This window comes from Physeter macrocephalus, chromosome 20 (genome assembly GCF_002837175.3).
Source record: "Physeter macrocephalus isolate SW-GA chromosome 20, ASM283717v5, whole genome shotgun sequence".
Classification (NCBI taxonomy): Eukaryota; Metazoa; Chordata; class Mammalia; order Artiodactyla; family Physeteridae; genus Physeter; species Physeter macrocephalus.
The window spans coordinates 7,086,261-7,106,209 of NC_041233.1; the positions used below are offsets into that span (position 1 = coordinate 7,086,261).

General features: G+C 41.2%; 1 protein-coding gene across 1 annotated transcript in view; it reads left to right on the forward strand.

Moving 5' to 3' along the window:
- The window catches only part of MTR (5-methyltetrahydrofolate-homocysteine methyltransferase), a 120,218-nt gene that overhangs the window by 8,795 nt on the left and 91,474 nt on the right, over positions 1 to 19,949 (forward strand). Inside the window, exons 2-10 of the mRNA XM_024115733.3 lie at positions 351 to 565; positions 6,429 to 6,518; positions 8,597 to 8,666; positions 10,447 to 10,539; positions 11,925 to 12,031; positions 13,691 to 13,750; positions 14,516 to 14,610; positions 17,729 to 17,829; positions 18,948 to 19,009. Of these exons, the coding sequence (XP_023971501.1) occupies positions 351 to 565; positions 6,429 to 6,518; positions 8,597 to 8,666; positions 10,447 to 10,539; positions 11,925 to 12,031; positions 13,691 to 13,750; positions 14,516 to 14,610; positions 17,729 to 17,829; positions 18,948 to 19,009 (893 nt within the window). The remainder of the gene's footprint in view (positions 1 to 350; positions 566 to 6,428; positions 6,519 to 8,596; positions 8,667 to 10,446; positions 10,540 to 11,924; positions 12,032 to 13,690; positions 13,751 to 14,515; positions 14,611 to 17,728; positions 17,830 to 18,947; positions 19,010 to 19,949) is intronic.

Below are 19,949 nucleotides of genomic sequence, written 5' to 3' on the forward strand. Positions count from 1 at the left end.
CCCGCGTCCCCTGCATCGGCAGGCGGACTCTCAACCACTGCGCCACAAGGGAAGCCCTGCTGCCTGTTTTTCTCATCTTTGAAACAGGAACAACTAGAGCCTACTTTAACCTTGGTGTGGTGCTTTACCAGTGATTCTGTGCTGTGTACAGTGTCCTATTTCATTAAGCATTGTTATTTAATGTAAACATTTTGGGGCAGCATTTTTCAAATGCCTCAAGGTTACAAGCACATGTTTTATGAGCCCCATTTACTCCCTGTTGTGAATTAGTATAATTTAGTCTACACTCCCTCTCCACACACGTTTTCCCTCTTTCATTGTGTAAAGTCAGATTTTCACTTTCTTTAAAGCAGGAATGAAGAAGACCCTGCAGGATGAGATTGACGCCATCCTGCGGGAGAGGATTATGGTGCTTGATGGAGGGATGGGGACCATGATCCAGCGGCACAAGCTGAGTGAAGACGACTTCCGAGGACAAGAATTTAAAGATCACGCCAGGCCCCTGAAAGGCAACAATGACATTTTAAGTATAACTCAGCCCGATGTCATTTACCAAATCCATAAGGTAAAGCATCCCCAGGTTCTTATATTTTCATCCTGTCATTCCGAAAGGCCTTTGGTGTCCTGAGGGCAGACCACTGGGCCAAGTGCTCTGGGGGAGACAGAAGAAAGGGGTGATTTGTTCAGATAGAGGTGGCTTATTCAGAAAGCAGGTTTTGGGCACCATATAAATGTGCACGGTATTGAGCGTTCAAGATAAGGAAATGAGGAGGGCAGGTTTTTCTGCCTTTGAGGCATTTCAACGACTGAAAAACCATAAAATCCTGGACAAATTAGGGTTTTTACCTACACTAACTTATTTAAGTCACCACAACAGCCCTGATGAAGTAAAACTGAAAGGTAGTTGTTGTTCTCATTTTGTAGATTTGGAAACTGAGCACCTCAGAGTTTAAATAACTTGCCTGACGTTACAGAGGTTTACTGACTTGAAATCCCGTGTTCTTTCATGCCATTTTCCTGTCTTTCATAAAAATGACTAGCCTTGGTCAGGGAACTAAGATCTTGCAAGCTGTGTGGCATGACCAATAAATAAATAAATAAATAAAAATGGCTAGCCAACGTAAAGAAATCAGAAGCAAGTAACTGGGTATTGCTAGACTTTTAAAATTTACAAATAAGTGTAGGACTAAATTGTTTCATAGGTTATCACGGGAATTTCATAGGATTATGACTACAGGAGATACTAAGGTGATTTAATCTGTTTTTCTCGTCTGGATTCAATTTGAAGGACAAACATATTTACCAGGGAAGTAAGAAAGTTTTATCTTTTGGAGAAGGGCATTGTTATAGGTTTTTCAGTCTCTTTTAAAAAAACTGAGGCGGGCTTCCCTGGTGGCGCAGTGGTTGAGAGTCCGCCTGCCGATGCAGGGGACGCGGGTTCGTGCCCCGGTCCGGGAAGATCCCACGTGCCGCGGAGCGGCTGGGCCCGTGAGCCATGGCCGCTGAGCCTGCGCGTCCGGAGCCTGTGCTCCGCAACGGGAGAGGCCACAACAGTGAGAGGCCCGTGTACCACAAAAAAAAAAAAAAAAAAACCTGAGGCATAATTGACAAAGAACATAACATTGGTTTCGGGTGTACAACATCATGATTTGAAATTTGTATATATTGTGAAACGGTCACCATAGTAAGTCTAGCTAACATCTGTTACCCTACACAGTTGCAATTTTTTTTTCCTGTGATGAGGATTTTTAAGATCTACTTTCTTAGCAACTTTCAGATATACAATACAGTAGTATTAACCATAGTCACCATGCTGTACATTATATCCCCATGACTTATTTATTTTATAACTGGAAGTTTGTGCCTTTTGACTCCTTCATCCATTTCCCCTTCCCTCCACCCTCCGCCTCTGGCAACCACCTTCCTTCTTTTTTATAGCTCAGTTATATTCCATTGCATATACATATAACATTTCCTTTATTCAGCCATCAGTGGACACTTAGATTGTCTCCATATGTTGACAACTGTAAATAATGCTGCAGTGAACATGGGGGTGCATCTAGCTTTTTGAGTTAGTGTTTTTGTTTTCTTTGGATATTACCCAGAAATAGAATTGCTGGATCATATAGTAGTTCTATTTTTAATTTTTTGAGGAACCTGCATTCTGTTTTCCCTAGTGGCTGCACAAATTTACATTCCTGCCAACAGTGCGAGAGGATTCCCTTTTCTCCACCTCCTCACCAGTACTTGTTATTTCTTATCTTTTTGATAATAGGCATTCTGATAGGTGAGAGGTGATATCTTGTGGTTTTAATTTGCCTTTTCCCTGTTGATTAGTGATGTTGAGCATCTTTTCATGTAACTGTTGGCCATCTGTATGTCTTCTTTGGAAAAATGTCTATTCAGATCTTCTGCCCTTTTTTTTTTTTTTGGCCGTGCTGCGAGGCATGTAGGATCTTAGTTCCCTGAGCAGGGATCGAACCTGCACCCCCTGCAGTGGAAGTGTGGTGTCTTAACCACTGGACCGCCAGGGAAGTCCTGTCTTCTGCCCATTTTTGAATTGGATTGTTTGGATTTTTTTTTGCTACTGTGTTGTATGAGTTCTTTGTCTATTTTGGATATCCTTATCAGACACATGATTTGCAAATATTTTCTCCCATTCAGTAGGTTGCCTTTTCATTTTGTTGATGGTTTCCTTTGCTATGCAGATGCTTTTTAGTTTGATATAGTCCCACTTATTTATTTTCTGCATTTGCTGCCTTTCAGGCTCTTCTTAAAGAAAAAAAACTCAAACGAATCAGTGATTAAATGACTCATTGAGAGTGGAAAGGATCCTTGGGTGGTCAAGACTTTGTTCTAGATAAGATGCAGAACGGTTTTCATTTGAAGAAGAACTAGGAATGCCTTTCCTTTGGTTATAATGGAAATTGTAGTTACTGGAAGATTTTAAATTGGTCCTTGAAGAGCTTTGGTTCTACGAGTTTTTCTGCGAGGCCTGAAACTAGGTAGTCAAATTGCATTTTAAAATTCCAGTATATTGTGGATTGGGAATGCTATCATGGGTATGAATTGCTTGGCGTGGTTACAAACATCAGTTCTTATTATGCAGTTGGTGAAATCACCACCCTCCCCCAACCTCCGACACCCAACCCAGCCCATGATGTGTGGCTTTGTCCTTATTCAAGTGGATTATCACTAGAGTATGAGCTTCCTGAGGGCAGGAATTTAGGCCTGCTTTTCACTACTGAATCCCTACTGCCTAAAACAGTATCTTGCACATAGTAAGTCAGTAAATTTTTTTTTTAATAAATTTTATTTATTTATTTACTTTTGGCTGCGTTGGGTCTTTGTTGCTGCACGCAGGCTTTCTCTAGTTGCAGCGAGCGAGGGCTACTCTTCGTTGTGGTGCACGGGCGTCTCATTGCGGTGGCTTCTCTTGTTGCGGAGCACGGGCTCTAGGAGCGCGGGCTTCAGTAGTTGTGGTGTGGGCTCAGTAGTTGTGGCTCGTGGGCTCTAGAGCGCAGGCTCCGTAGCTGTGGCACTTGAGCTTAGTTGCTCCGCGGCATGTGGGATCTTCCTGGACCAGGGCTCAATCCTTTGTCCCCTGCATTGGCAGGCGGATTCTTAACCACTGCGCCACCAGGGAAGTCCCAGTAAATGTTTTTTGAGGGAACGAATCTTTGTCCTGTGAGTTAGATAGGCACGTAGGTAGAACAGCAAGTTTCCCAAGATGGGGACATGAAGCAAAAATGACTGTAAATACCGTAAGGTGTAACCTAGCTGTCCCATTCGTGGGGGATCATTGACTAGCTGGAGTTCTCTGGATGTAGAGACCATGTCATGTTCATGGATGAGGAAGGGAAAAAGACTGGGTTATTTTCACACTTAGTTATTTCTAGTGGAGTTACTGACCATAGATAGAGCTGATCCCCTGATACTTAATTTTAATGGAATGGCCAGGTTCTATTTGAAGTGCAAGTGTCTGACACTAAGCTTTTTTGATTGTAATATAAGTGCCTGACATTAAGCTTTTGGTTGTGGAGGCATCGTTTCAGAGACATCCATGTCAATAAACACCCTGCCAGCTGTGTGACACATCTGCTAGCTAAACAGCCAGACCGGGAACCAGGCTTCCCCCAGCCATGAAATTCCCTTTTTAGAAAGCCCTGGGTAACCTCGATGAATTACCCTGCTTTTTCCTTCCTGAGCCCTAATTCCTGCTCTTAGGTTTTAAGTTCTCCAATAAAGAGTGAACCCACAAAACCCTAGGCACCCCTGCATTGACCCCAATAAAGGCAGAACCCCCGGTTCTCTCGGTCATTCCTGCCCAAGCCCCCGCCTTCCCCCAGCTACCTCACTGTATGACCCGGGCATGCCTGTGAGTAATAAACCTTGTTTTTTTTCAAAAGTTCCCTGATGGTTTTTGCTGAGGTGAGTCTTGCAATCATAATAAGAACCAATAGCGCCAGTGTAGCTGTGGCATTGGCTCGGTCCTGGCTCAGCACAGGCGGTAAGGGCCCAAGTGAGTGCATCGGGCATTCCTAGCCCATCACTGTTGATCGGCTGAGACCAACAGGAACCAATATTTAAAACACCTGTGGCCTTGCTGTCATTAATGGCCTCCTTTAATCTTGACGGCTTTCTATTGATACATGGGAAAACTGAGGAGAAATTAAGTCGCTTGCCCATATCACATGTGTTTTAAATTGGTGAGAATAGGCTTGGAATCTCAGGGGTGTCATATCCGGAGCCCATGAGTGGGAGATTGTTCCGGGAAAGAAGGTGGAGAGAAAGGGTGAAGAGCTAGAAGAAACACCTTTTAAACTTTATATTATTTAAAATTTTAAATCTACACACAAGTTGAGACAATAATAACTAGGAGTTTAGACGTATTTTTTCCCTAATTATAAAGAAAATATGTGTTCATTGTTACAAAAATAAAATGTCTAGCTAGATGCTGTAGAAAGCATAAAGGAGAAAATTAAAACCACCTGTAATATCGATACCAAGACATAATTGCCATTCACATATTTTAATTTATATTTCAGTCTAGTTTTCTGTGTTTGGATTTTTTTAATTAAATTGGGATTATTATTGCTTCATACTGTTTTATAATTTGCATTTTTTAGTTAATACCATGAGCATTAAATATCCTGAGACATGGTTTTAATAACTTCATAATAATCTATTCTACATATACATCATCATTTACTTAACTAACCTTATTCTTAGGCATTAAGGTTGTTTTCAGTTTTTCTTGCTCTTTGTTGAAAAACTAAATTTTAATTTATTCTTATAAAACAGAACCCATAGATAAGAATAAATTCCCTTTAAACCACTACTCCAAATTTCTATTTTTTCCCAGAGATAACCACTTATACTAGTTGGTGTATGTCTTTCCAGATCATTTGTTATGCATTTATGTGTATGTATATATTACGTATGTACGTGTATACATATAGATAGCTGTAGAAAACTCAGTACTATTTGTGCGTATGTATGTTTTAAACTTAATGGTGTCATGGTTTACATATCAGTCAATTTTGTTTTTCTACTCAGTACTTTTGGAGATTTTCCATGTTAGTGTATGTAGATATATGTGCACACTGTTTTATAGCTGCCACATAGCATGTAATAAAATGGACATATTATAGTTTATTTAGCCATTTCCCTAGTGATAGATAGTTGGGATGTTTGTGACTTATTATAAATGTGTGAATCTTGGTTTTCATTTCCCAGCTCTTCTGCAAACAGTGTCCATCTGTTTAGGTGGGGTTGGGCTTACTCACTGTTGGAAAATCAAGAGATTCCAGAATTTTCATCAGATTGAGGTTGAGACGGTGTCCAAAGAGTGAAACAAGGCAGAAAAGTTTCAAACAGGGAGAACCGGAGGGCACCGAGGTCCTCAGGGTTTCGTAAGGGTGCAGATGTGGCTCAGAGGGACCGGGAGCTGTGGACTGAAACACCTGTGGTCAGAATCAGGGTTGTAGAGATAGTGCCCTTCTCAGCGGGGTTCTGACTGTGCTGAAGCAGAGAGCTGCCACAGGAACAGAAGGCATGTTCCTTGGTCATCGTGTGCCAGAAGCGTGGTGTGTGATCTGTACCATCATCTGGCCACCCGGTGAAGTAGGGTTATACTATTTTCAAATGAGGAAACTGAAACTCAGAGAGTTTAGGAGCTTGACTCAATTCACACCACAAGTGAACTTTGTCTGAATTCAAGTTCTGTGTTTATTTATTCGTATCACAGGCCTTGCTATGAAATCCTTAGGTCTTTTTGCATCCCCAGCCTCTATCTAGTGCAGTGTCTTGCACTTAGTAAGTGGTCAAAAGATGCTTGGTGGCCTTGGTGAGGAAAAGACTAGTTTATTGTTGGGGGAGAGGGATTCTAAAACTCATAGCGTTGACATTACTTTCTCTCGTGGCAGGATTACTTGCTGGCTGGGGCAGATATCATTGAAACAAATACTTTTAGCAGCACTGCTATTGCCCAAGCTGACTATGGCCTCGAACACTTGGTAAGGACTTCATTTTTCCTTGTATCTAAGATATTCATGAGCGTTTGCTGCATTGGTAATTGCTAGTGAGAAAACCAGCCAAAGCTGCAGAGTCAAGCTAATGCCTAGTTATCTATTATTTGTGGTCAGATGGGGAAAATGGTTAGAATCGCTTCTGCTTATAAACACAACAGCGCATTCATTTTCCAGCTGGTTTCTTTATGAGCAAGTAATAATCAAATAAAAATGATACTTATTATGCAGTGACTGTGAATAAAAGCCTAATGATTGGCCGTGTGCACAGTTCTGTGAAGCCTTTTTAAGTTGGGTGACAGATTTGGTTTCCTTTTTTAAAAAAATTGTGGAAAAATACATGTAACATAAAATTTACCATTTTAACCAATTTTAAGTGTACAGTTAGTTCAGTGTCATTAAGTACATTCACATTGTTGTGCTACCGTTACCACCATCTGTCCGTGGAACTCTTTTCACCTTGTAGAACTTAAACTCTGTACCCATTAAACAATAATTCCCAATTTTCCCTTCCACCTCAGCCCTTAGAAACCACCATTCTACTTTCTGTCTCTATGAATTTAACTCCCCTAGCTACCTTATATGAGTGGATCATACAGTTTTTGTCCTTTTGTGACTTATCTTGTTTCACTTAGTTTAATGTCCCCAAGATTCACTGATGTTGTAACATGTATCAGAATATCGTACTCTTTCGAGGTTGAATAATATTCCACCGTATGGATAGGCCACATTTTGTTTATTCATTCATCCGTTGAGAGACATGGTCTGATTCCACCTTTTGGCTACTGTGAACAATGTTACTGTGAGCACGGTGTACAGAGAATCTGTTCTTCATCCCTGCTTTCGTTTCCTTTGAGTATATATACAGAACCAGAAGTAGAGTTGCCGAATTATACACTAATTCAATGTTTAATTTTTTGTGAAACCACCATTCTGTTTTCCACAGTGGCTGCATCATTTTGTATACCCACCAGTAGTGTACAAGGTTTCCAGTTTTTACACATCTTTGCCAGCATTTGTTCTGTTTCTGTTTTTGTTTTTTCCTGATAGTAGGCGTCCTAGTGGGTGTGGGGTAAAGGATTTCATTTCTTTTTCATCAACAGGATGCTTCCATATTCAAATTTTGTAAACTGTTAATGATGAAAATATATGGTAGATGCTGAGGTCCCCATTTCTGAGTGGGAGGTCCCCATTTCTGGATGGGATTTTTCCAGAACGTGCCTCTGTGTTCGTGCACGTAGTCCTGAGTGCTCTGACACTGTTTTCCCTCATGGTGATGGGGCTTTGTGAAATCACTTGCCTTGTGGGTTATCAGGGGAATTATTTGAGGGCGGGAGTTGGCAAACATTTTCTATTAAGGGCCAGACAGTAAATATTTTAAGCTTTGTTGGCTACGTACAGTCTCTTTTGCAACTACTCAACGCTAGCATTATAGTGCAAAAGCAGCAACAGACAGTACGTAAATGAATGGGCTTGAGTGTATTTCGGTAAAACTTGCAGGCACTACTTTGTATGTTTCTGCATGCTTGCTTTATTTCCTAGTGAGAGGGTTCATGGCCCTTCTCCAAATTCTCAAGAGTTTCATAATCTACAAAAACTTCAGACCCACTGATTCCAACCATTGTACGGTGTAGGAAGCCAGGACCTGGAGGAGTTCCTAAGGGAACCACCCGGGCAGGTAGTGACAGAGCTGGTTTTAGAACCCAGGTCTTCTGTCTCTGAAGCCCCTGCTTTTTCCATTACTGTGCTTTTTTCTAACTCTCAGAATATTTCACTACATCAGCTTATTCTGACATGCCAGATGTCCAGAGATTGCCCTTTTTGCCAGCTGGCTCGTGGTTCTATGGAAGACCGTAAAAACAGTTCCCAAAGACTCTTGCCTTTCCTGTCGCCCTCAAGGCTGGGGCCACTGGTAGGCCTTTTTGACTAAGATTTCATTCAGACCTCAAACTAATTCACTCCGCCTTTCCTTACTGAATAAAACTGTGTTTTAGAAGGTCATGAATTCCTTATTTATTTTATGGAGGGAAAGAAGGACAGACTAACATTTGCAGTTGATGTGTTAGGCCTACAGGATGAACAAGTGCTCTGCGGGAGTGGCCAGAAAAGCAGCTGAGGAGATAACTGTCCAGACAGGTAAGGAACAGTTTTCTCCTTTTTTTTTTTTTTTTTTACAAAGATGTTTCCTTTGACATTCTCAGCTATAATATACTGTCCTCACTGCGCCTTTTCCTTTTGCAACAGTTGGCCTACAGCAGCGCCGCAGACACCATCACATGCTTCTTTGTCGGTTACTTCTCTGCAGTTTCATAGTCGAGCAGTCAGTGTCCCTCTGAATTGAATTGACTCTGTTTCCTTGGGCCTTGGGCTCAGGGTTTGCGCTGTGTTTACTCTGCTGGGTGTTTTATCCTAACTTTGTAGCTAGAACCGTGACTTCCTTGTACATTTACAGCTGAAATGATTTGTCTCCCTTTGGAAGTACGTCTTTTGGTTATTGAGGCACAGCTGTTTTGGTTACATTGGTGATCATTAAGATATTTGATCTTCTCGCTTGAAAGCCACCCTCATTCCTGTGATTTTGCCTTATTTAGGTAAAGAGAGATTGTCGTTTGAGCATCTTCTACTTCATACCACTAGTGTCTTTGAAGGTGCTGTGTAGCACACAAAGAGGGTGGCATGAGAGTCAGTCTTGCTGGGATTTGAAAAGTGCCTCCCTGAAATAACTAGCCTCCTGGCTGGCTGCCGTTAAGAACACTCGGGCACCAGCTGCAGGGGAGGCTTTGAGGTTGGGAAAGGAATCGAAGAAGTACATGGAGCCCCTTAAGATTTGGAAACGTGAAATTATTGCCAACAGGGAAGACGTAAAGCAAAATTGTTGGGAAGTTAGACACAGCCTACTATTGAAGACTGAAGCAATTTATAGGCGCTCCGTTTCTGAGAGATAATGTTGAAATCGGAAGGGCATAGACTGTTGCCCCAACCAAGTCACAGGTCAGAGGCTATCAAACCAGCTAAAGCAGGGAAAGATAAGGACGTTTTTCTTACACCCACGTTATTGTTCAGCTTTGGGGAAGATAAAGAATATCGGGGCTTGTAAGCTGGTCAAAGGCTGGGCTATCAGCTAGTGGGTAGTTTGCTCCAGTTAGATGGTAAAGCATAACCACCTGGTTAAAACCTCCAAAGGTGAAGAGCACTACGGCCCTGCCTTGTGTTCCGATATGTAAGGAGCACGGTATCTCCGGCTCCTTTAGAAGCACCTAGACTCTAGCCTAGAGGAAAGCTTATTAAAACATTCATGGAAGAGTTTTAATGTGAGATTTGATCTGCTTCGTACTTGAATTTCAGGCTTTATAATTGTTAATCGTGATTTAATATTTTCCCCCAGCAAAGGCCCTGCAGTACAGCAGTGGAGAGCATTTCAAGGTCAATGCTACTGTGAGGAACTTTTGCAAAACCTATGTTCACGACCTTCAGGGTTTCTTAAGAGTAGGGAGAGAGAGCATTTGTCCAAGCATAGCTATGGTGATAGAAAAGGATTACTAACTGAAATTCTTTGAAGCCACATGTGTGAGAATTCAGAGTTTTTTGGGTTGGCTTGGCGGTAACATGTGCACATACTTTATATTTCATAATTTCCTCAGTGGGATCCAGGACAGCCTCATAATCAAACATCTATTTGCAGTAAAATCTATGAATCGTCCACTAAGTGAGGTAAAGACTATAAATAGCCTCTTGTAGTTTAGGAGAGGTCAAGTTTTGTTGTCAGATGAATTAAGGAAAAAAGTGGGGCTTTTGTGCTTTTTGGATTTCAGAGTTACGGACAAAGGATTGTATACCTGTGTTCTAGGGGAAATCTGATAGCGTATTAACTTATGAGCTGTTTAGAGATTTCACACTTGTTTCTCTTTTCCTAAAGGAATTAAGAGGTATGTGGCAGGAGCTCTGGGTCCAACTAACAAGACACTCTCTGTGTCCCCATCTGTGGAAAGACCAGATTACAGGAACATCAGTGAGTATGAGATATAATCATTGACCTTGGACAAGTACCTCTGTGTTTCAGTAATCTATAAATCTGTAAAATGGGGCCAATACCAGCATCTACTTAAGGATTATTGTGACTTAAGGGCTTACAGCAGTCCCTGGAATGTAGTAGACATTAAAATAAAAAGTGAGCTATTATTAGTCATAGTATTATGCATTTTGAGCCTGCTTTCAAAGGTGCATGTTGTTGTGTTTGGACTTCTTTATCAGCTGCGGAAATGAAACCAATCAAAATAAAACTTTAAACTGAGAAGTTGAGCAAATATCGATACCAGGCCTTGGTCAGTTATAGAATAACCCACTAGACTCCCACTTTATTTATCAGAAAGCAGTCTAAGCTATATATGCATACTAGCATTGTAAACGTTGTAAACCACCATCTATAAGCATACTTGCATTGAGAGTGTATGAAAAGTCTAGAAATCTAGGTCAATTTCTGAAGCATCAGACTACAAAAAAACAAAAAGTATTAAATGATAGAGCAGGGTAGTAATGATACACTACGCGTGGTAATGAATTCTGTGTAGAAGACAAGTTCAGGCAAGTGCGGATTGTAGGTTTTGGTGACAGATACCACACTTTTCCACCGGGGGTTGCTCATTCTGGGCTGACGTGTGGCCAGTGCTCCCTCTGATCTAGGTGTGGCAGTGAGGAGCTAACGTTTCCTGTCTCTTGTCCTGAATAAGATGAAGTAGGCTTCTCTATTGAATATATGAGCATCTTTTCTTTCTTGGGTGAGAGATCGAATGGGGAGAGGGGCGACCTCTCAGATGGAAGTAGATGAGACATTTCTAACAAAAAATTTATCTAGGAGTGATTAGACACTTTTGTGTTTGAGAGTGAAATTGCCCCCCAGGCAGGTTTCTTCTCTGACAGAGTTGGTGTCAGAGTGCAGGAGCAAAATCTACAGGACCGCAGACTTTTACCCCAGAGGGTGTGAGAGAATGTGATGCAACCCGTGTTGTATCCAGATCAGTGTGACGCGTTTCTCTAGTTGTTCCTCACACTCATCCCTGAATTGATTAACACCATCCCTGGAAAGTTCTATTTTAAAGATCTTAAAAGTAAGAGCCAGGGCTCAAGAAATCATACACCTTTCCACCCAGCCACTCATTCTCGGCTCACACATGGGAAGTGAGCCCGTGTGCTAAGTGTTTAGGAGCACCTGTGTTCAATTTGCTGGTTTAACTTCCATCACTGCCATGTTTCCTACAAAAGGTGGTGTTGCCCTTAAATTATGCATTATAAACCAGCAGTGGTCAGTTCACCCGGCACCAGGCCTGAACTCAGCGTGTCCTGGGCTTTCAGAGGATGTCCGTGACTAATGTCCTGGGTGTGGTTTGTTTTTTGCAGCATTTGATGAACTCGTTGAAGCATACAAAGAGCAGGCTAAAGGGCTTCTGGATGGTGGGGTTGATATCTTACTCGTTGAAACTATTTTTGATACCGCCAATGCCAAGGTGAGTTAAAGGAGAAAAAGGGGGCTGGGCTGGGGGCTGGGGTGCATCCCCTAATGTAGTGAGGAGACTGTAATAGCCATTATTAAAGTTAATCAAATTCCTTGATTCCATTTTATTCTTGAATATTTTTAACTGAGTCCAGTAGAATGAAGGAAACTTCAAAAGGTTATGTTTCTAACTTTTTTTTTTTTTTTTTTTTTTTTTTGTGGTATGCGGGCCTCCCTCTGTTGTGACCTCTCCCGTTGCGGAGCACAGGCTCCGGATGCGCAGGCTCAGCGGTCATGGCTCACGGGCCCAGCCGCTCTGCGGCATGTGGGATCCTCCCAGACCGGTGCGCGAACCTGGTTCCCCTGCATCGGCAGGCGGACGCGCAACCACTGCGCCATCAGGGAAGCCCTGTTTCTAACTTTTAAAAAATGTTTTTTAAATTATGAAAGTAAATATTTTCATATATAGCTACAATATGTACATAGATGCATAGGTAATAAATATATACGCATGGTTCTAAAATTCAAAAGACGCATAAATGGGAATTCCCTGGCGGTCCAATGGTTAGGACTTGGCGCTTTCACTGCCAAGGGCCCGGGTCCCATCCCTGATTGAGGAACTAAGATCCCGCAAGCTGTGCTGCTCGGCCAGAAGAGAAAAAAAAAAAGACACATAAATGTATGGAGTAAAAAGTAAATATCTTCCTGTCTCCTATTCCCTGGGTATTCGGCCGTCTTCCCCAGGGACAACTGCTCTCACTGGTGTGAGGGTTCTGACAGGGATTCCATGCAGATAAAAGCGTGCGTGACGCGTGTGCGTATGTGGTTATATTCTTTGTATATGTACAAAGGTACGTAAGTGTGTGGAATAAAAAGTAGATATCCTCATACATACGTTTTGCACAGTGTCTCTGAAGATAAATTTCTACAAGTGAAATTGCAAGGTTTAAAGGGTCTGGACACTGTTAATTTTGATTTTTAGTGTCAAATTCCCTCTAAGATTATACTCATTTATCCTCCAATCAGCAAGCAGTGCACAGTAGTGCTGCTTTCACCACACCGTCTCTGTTCAACTTTTCGATCTTTTCCAATCTGATAGCTGAAAAATACTGCCTCACTATAGTTTTAATTTGTGCCGTTGGCCCTCCGTGTCGGTGAGTTCCGACGTGGAACGGCCTTGAGCATTGGAGGACCTTGGTGTCTGGTCCCGGAACTTAATAAAACATGGACGGTACAGATGGACATGGGATTTGTGCCTTTACGACCCATTGTAGCTCATACTCTTTTTTGCAATGACATACACTGTTGGTTCATATACCTACCATGTATATATGAGGCTGTGGAAAGCAGAGGCTTCTTATTTATCTATTTTTAATTTTGACTGAGCGAAAGAAGAAAGAGTAGCTCTTCAGCCTTCCTCAGAGGAAGTATTAGTTCATGGAGGGACTTTCAGTCGGCATTTGTTTTGTTGTAACATGTACAGTGTTACCCTTGAGAAAGGGGCCCTGGGGTTGTGCGTTATCAGGAGGACGTGTATCTGCTTCTCCTCCCCAGAGAACGTGATGTGTATTTTATCTGAGAGGTCTGGGTAAGGGAGCATTCTGATCAGCCAGTTAGGCTGACCTGTGTCACAGTCTCTCAGAAACAAAGGTGTCCTTTTTCTCCCTGACAGGCAGCCTTGTTTGCAGTCCACAAACTTTTTGAAGAGGAGTATGCTCCCCGGCCTATCCTTGTAAGTTCTCAAATATTTGCATGATGAATTTTGGCTTTTATTAATATTGTCATTTTGAGGGTGGGGTTTTTGTTTTCCTGCCATGGAACTATTGAGAGTATCTTTTAGGAACCAGCTACTTGCTTGGTTCACCTCCCTTCTTCTACCACCTCTAGACCAATAGCAGTCTTATCCATGGAAATGTACGGAAAATGAATGTAGCGGTGGTTTGTGGAAGGCAGGCTATTCCAAAGAAGCCTGGCTGCACTGGTCCCCCGAAGACAAAGGCTTACTCTCGTTAGGGCCCGGGGGGCGGATGAACTGGCGTGCTGACTGTGAAGCATCCAGCACCAGAGACAGCTGCCAGTTCATTAATGCAACAGGCAGGCCCCCATTGCTTGGTGAGAATAGAATAGAGTCAAACAAGGGGTGTTAGATGAATCAGATGTTGAACAGCAGGAGACCAGGATAACCTGAGGTATCTGTGGGGTAGTCTTCTCCAGTGGGACTGGAGGTGTGAATCCTAAAGCTTTTTTGGACACTGCTTTTGTCTCCGTGACTTTCCCTTTTCTCTGTTTCTGTGGCTTTCCAACCCCTCCCCTGGGCACTTTGCATTCATCTGTTCTGACCGTTAAAGAAGACAGTGCTGCCTTGGAGTCTGAGTGCCACAGTTCTCTTCCTTGTAAAAAAACAAAGAAAGTCAGCTTGCTCATTTTATTTTGTTTCTGTGACTGTATTCTTAACTCAGGTCTGTGCTGTTGACGGAGTTTACTTTGTTCAATTCAGATTTCAGGGACAATTGTTGATAAAAGTGGGCGGACTCTCTCTGGCCAGACCGGGGAGGCGTTTGTCATCAGCGTGTCTCATGCAGACCCACTCTGGTGAGTGATCATTCTTTTCTGACTCCATTCCTTTTGGGGGGATCTCTTCTGAAGACTACAGACTGTGACCCGGGAGGGGATTGCTTCTCTATATTTCTGTGGTACCACTTGCATGAGATGTTGTCTTTCCTTGAAGTACATTCTGACTGCCCTGAGGACGTCAGAAGACACTGCCTAAATGGGTCGATTTGAGGGAGGGGGAGAGTTCTCATACCCCGTGGACCCACCAGAGAGTTGCCTTTTTGTCTGTAAGTGTCCCCCTTATAGTTTAAGACTGGCTTGGCCCGCTAACAACATTTTAAATCTATTATCAGCACTTAAAAACTTTGCAAGGTTTTTTCACTCCCTGCTTGTGGAGCAACCAGAAGTAGCATAGTTTGAAATAAGGTGGGAATTCTAAAGCTCAGATTTTTATCTTTAAAATTAACATGGCTTTTACATTCTAGTTTGAAACATCTTTCTATTTTTCTGATCAAAATGCTTTAAATTCTGTACCATGAGTGAGATGGAAGCTCCAAGAGTCTATACAGTTTCCTCCTGTGCCTTTTCCGTGCACGTTCTGCTCCTGCCTGGAGGCCGTGCCTGCCCTGCAGGGTCACCCCGCCATGTGAGCCTTTCAGACTCATCTCTAGGGTCCTCTCCGGGGACCCTTCCCTTTCTTACCAGCCCAAGTCGATGTTCTTCTCAGGACACTCTATTCACTGTTATTATAGCCTTGGCCATAAAAATAAGAGTCATAGACATTTATTGAGAGTTTGCTGTGTGCCAGACTCGGTTCTAAGTGCTCTATGAGAGTTCTCTCTTTTAATTTTGGCAGCAACACCTTGAGGTAGCTGCTTCTCTTCAGATCTTTTGCTTATTGCTTTAGTTGGGTGGTTTTCTTATTGTCGAGTTTGAAAAATTAAAGAAAATATTTTGGATACCATATATGTGTTTTGCAAATATTCGCTCCTAGTCCGTGGCTTGTCTTCTCATGCTCCTAACCATATCTTTCGCGGAGCAGAAGTTTGTAATTTTAGTGAAGTCTAGCTTATCATTTTTTTTTGTTTGTTTCTTTCATGGATCCTCCTTCTGGTGTTGTATCTAAAAACTCATCTCCAAACCCATGGACACCTAGGTTTTTCTCCTGTGTAATCGTTATATATATATTTATATCTTTAATAGTTTTGCAATTTACAATTAGATCTGTGATCCATTTTGCATTAATTTTTATGAAAGATGTAAGATCTTTGTCTAGATTAATGTATTCAGATGTGAATGTCCAGTTGTTCCAGTACTGTTTGTTGAAAATACAATCCTTTCTCCATTGGGTTGCCTTTGCTCGTTTGTCAAAGATTAGTTGACTGTATTTGTGTGATTCTGTTCCTGGACTCTATTCAGCACCATTGATCTGTTTGTCTGTGCTCTCTCATCAATACCAGAGATTCCTTTAGCTTTTCAGTGAGTCTTGAAGTCGAGTAGTACCAGTCCTTTGGCTTTGTTCTTCTCCTTCAAGAATTGTATTAGCTATTCTGGGTTGTTTGCCTCATGTAAACTTTAGAATCAGTTTGTTGATATCCACAAAATAACTTGCTGGAATTTTGACTGGTGTTGTGTAAATGTATATAAAATTGGGAAGAATTGACATCTTAACTATATTAAGTCTTCCTGTTGATGAACATCGGATAGATCTCCATGTATTTAGATCTGCCTTGATATCTTTCATCAGTTTTGTAGTTATACACAAGTATTTCATTTGTTTTGGTGCCATTGTAAATAATGTGTTTCGTATTTCAAATTTCAGTTGTTCATTGCTGGTGTATAGGTAAACAGTTGACTTTTGTATATGAAGCTTGTGCTTTACAACCTTGGTTCTAAGAATTTTTTAGATGATTCTTTGGAACAGATAGTCTTATCTGTGAATAAAGACAAATTTATTTCTTCCTTTCCAATCTGTATACCTTTTATTTTCCATCTTCTCTTACTGCCTCACCTAGGACTCCCAGCATGATGGTTAGCAGGAGGTGAAAGCGGTTATCCTTGTCTTGTTCCCAATCTTGCGGGGAAAACATCTAGTTCTGTGTCATTAACTATGATGTTAGCTATAGGTTTTTTATAGACGTTCTTTATCAAGTGGAGGAAGTTCCCCTCTACTCCTAGTTTACTAAGAGTTTTTGTCAGGAATGGGAGTTGGGTATTTGTTTGTTAAATAAACTTTTTATTTTGGAATAATTTCAGATTTACAGAAAAGTTGCAAAGATAGTACAGAGAATTCCCATATGCTCTTCATCTAGTTTATTCTAATGAGACATCTTTCATTAACTGTGGTACTTTTGTCAAAACTAAAAGTATATTACTATTAACTAAACTCCTGACTTTATTCTGGTTTCAGGTTTTTCCACTAATGTCCTTTTTCTGTTCCAGGGTCTAATCTAGTATATCACATTGCACTTAGAAATCATAGTAAAAGAAAAAAAGTAAAATGTGAAAAAATAAAAGATGACATAGTCCTGTCACTTCGTAGTTAATTCTTGAATTCCTGAAGACTTCAGCAGCTCCCACTAAGTGTGATTTTGGAGGGGTTTTAGCAGCTCTGCTTTGATCTGTTTTATTTTAGTCTGCAGTAAGTTTCATTTGCAAATCAGAGAGTCCGTTGGTTACAAATTAATTTATAAGAGGACAAATTCTAAGTCCAAGGTCACGTTGCAACTCAGTTGGAGCAAGGACTGAGTCTTGGTCTTCAAGACCCCCGAAGTGGCTTCCATGTGCCATTAATGTTCCTTCTACCGCCAAGATTTTCCTTTTTCTTTCTCTTAAGTATTGCTTTCCAGTGTTTATTAGCAGTGGTAGTTTGCAGACATTTCTGTTTCATGGTATACCATTAACTAAACGGTGAACTTATTTAAGGAGTCACATCCGTAGGCGGGATCTAATGTTGGAGACATGGGCAGAAATATTTAGTGTTGCAGGGAACTTCAGTGAGGTGGCTTTGACTGGAGCTGAATAAACGTGCTTTGAATCAGGAGACTTACTATCTGCTTGGTTTTAAATATACTCCTTTCTTTATCATAACTTTTTATATGTATAAATATTTAGAATAAAAGAGGGTACTTCTAATACCTTCTTTTTGTTTTTCCAGCATTGGATTAAATTGTGCTCTGGGTGCAGCTGAAATGAGACCTTTTATTGAAACAATTGGAAAATGTACAACAGCCTATATCCTCTGTTATCCCAACGCAGGTGTGTGTTTCAAGGGAGTCACACATAGGAAAATGCAAATACACAAGACCTGGGTAGATAGGGTAACAGATCTGGATTAAAAGAGTTTGTTTTGCAGGTCTTAGTATATAGTTGACTTTCAATAGGAATTTTCTAAATGAAGAGTGTTCGGGTCTAGACCACTGTTTCCCTCTAGACTTGAAGGAACAGTTTGGCTCAGCCTGAAAGGGTCAGAAGTGGACAGAACTTGGGGGCATGAAGCCTAGTCATAACTTAACTGACCAGAGCCTTGGAATTGGTGACAGTGCTTGCCATGTGGGCGTGGCCAAAGAGATGAGTGCAAATAACGTGAGAGAGAGAGAGAGCCCTCTTCTTTGTTCCACTGTATTGACAAAAGAGCCTGTTACTTTTCTCCTTTTTAAAAGTTAGGACTTAACGGTATATAAAAATTCCTAAGATAAATGTAGACAATTTTCAGGCAATCCATTTAATATTGGTAATCCATTCTGGGTTAACCAGATTTCCTGGTGAATGTTTTTGAGCACCACTTAACTACTTTGGGCTAAAAATCATTTTCCAGCCGTCTTCCTCCAAATATATACATTTTAATATGCAGTAAATTTTATTTCCCACCAGGAGTAAGATAACTGGAAGGGGATAATAAATAAAACAGGAAATTGGATAATTAGATGCTAAAACCTTTACTTGGGAAAACTTACTTGAAAGGAGATGGGTTGTGTTTTGCTTGTTTTTAATTGCATGTCCGGTGCTCATTAGTTCAAAGCATGTGTGGTGCTCCTCCAACCCCTACCCCTAGGCCTCTAGGAGACAAGAATGAATTTCCTTTACAGAAAAGGGAGGGATAGGGGTAGGGGAATTCTGCCTCATGTAGTAGTGATGCTTTTCTTTCAAATAGAGAAGAAATAATGGATGTTTATTTTCCTCTGTGATTTTATTGTTGTTGTCTGGTATGGCGTCTCTGTACTTACTATGTTTAATGTTAAGAATTGTTACTTGTTTTTGCAAGTAATCACGATTTAATTATAAATATTTTTCTAACCTTTTAACCTAAAACCTTTACAAATACTATGTCATTTGTTAAAGTAGTTTCCAGTAATGGCTGAAATATACTTTCTTAGGTCTTCCCAATACCTTCGGTGAATATGATGAAACTCCGCACGTGATGGCCATGCACTTAAAGGTCAAGAATCCTCTTTCACTTGGTTTTTAAGAGATAGAGAAATGGAATTTTTGATTTAGAATATCTAGAAGTAGACTTTTCCCCTAAAGAAATCCCAGTGTATATATAAAAAATAAAAGCTTAAGATGAATTAAAATGATGGAGGCAGAGGGAGGGGGCTCGCTGTCAGCATCCTTCTCCACGGTGGGTACTCGTGGCTATTGGGAAATTCTCAGAGAGGTCCAGCCCAAACTAACGGAAACTCGGCTCTCCTCTGCAGCCCTCCCAGGTGGTCCCCTCCACCCTGCAGACTGCTGGGTGGAGTCTGTCTCCTTGCTCCCCGTTGTCACCTCCCCCATTCTCCTTCTCTCCCATACACCTCCCGTCTTTGAATCCCAGGTCACGAAACCATACTACCCACGACCCCTCCTTATCACTAACCCCTGGGTCTCTTTTCCCTCATTCCTTGTATTTTTAGCTTCTGGCTTACCGACATTCTCTCCTAAACTATTTCTCACTTAATTCTTATGTTTTCAGTACCTTATGTAGATGCTCTTTTCAATACTCTGACTTCTCCTTCCTTGACTTCCTCTCTCTTGGTTATCTTGTCCTTCTTTCAAACCAGCTGCAGTTAAACTCCAGCTTTCAAACCGACTGTGGTTAAACTCCAGACCTGCACTGTGCAATATGTGTAGCCACATGTGTAGCCTCTACCACATGTGGTCATTGGAGCACTTGAAATGTGGCTGTTGTGACTGAGGAACTGAATTTTTAATTCTTTAAACATTTGAATTTAAATTTAAAAACTGAATACGTATCATTGGAAAATGCCTTACTTAGCTTACATTCATTCTGCTCAGCATATGGGTAAAAAAAACTTTATTGTGATCAGATAGGCAAATATCTCATTGCGTTTCATAGTATCTGAACTGGTCTCTGCTTTTTTTTTTTTTTTTTTTTT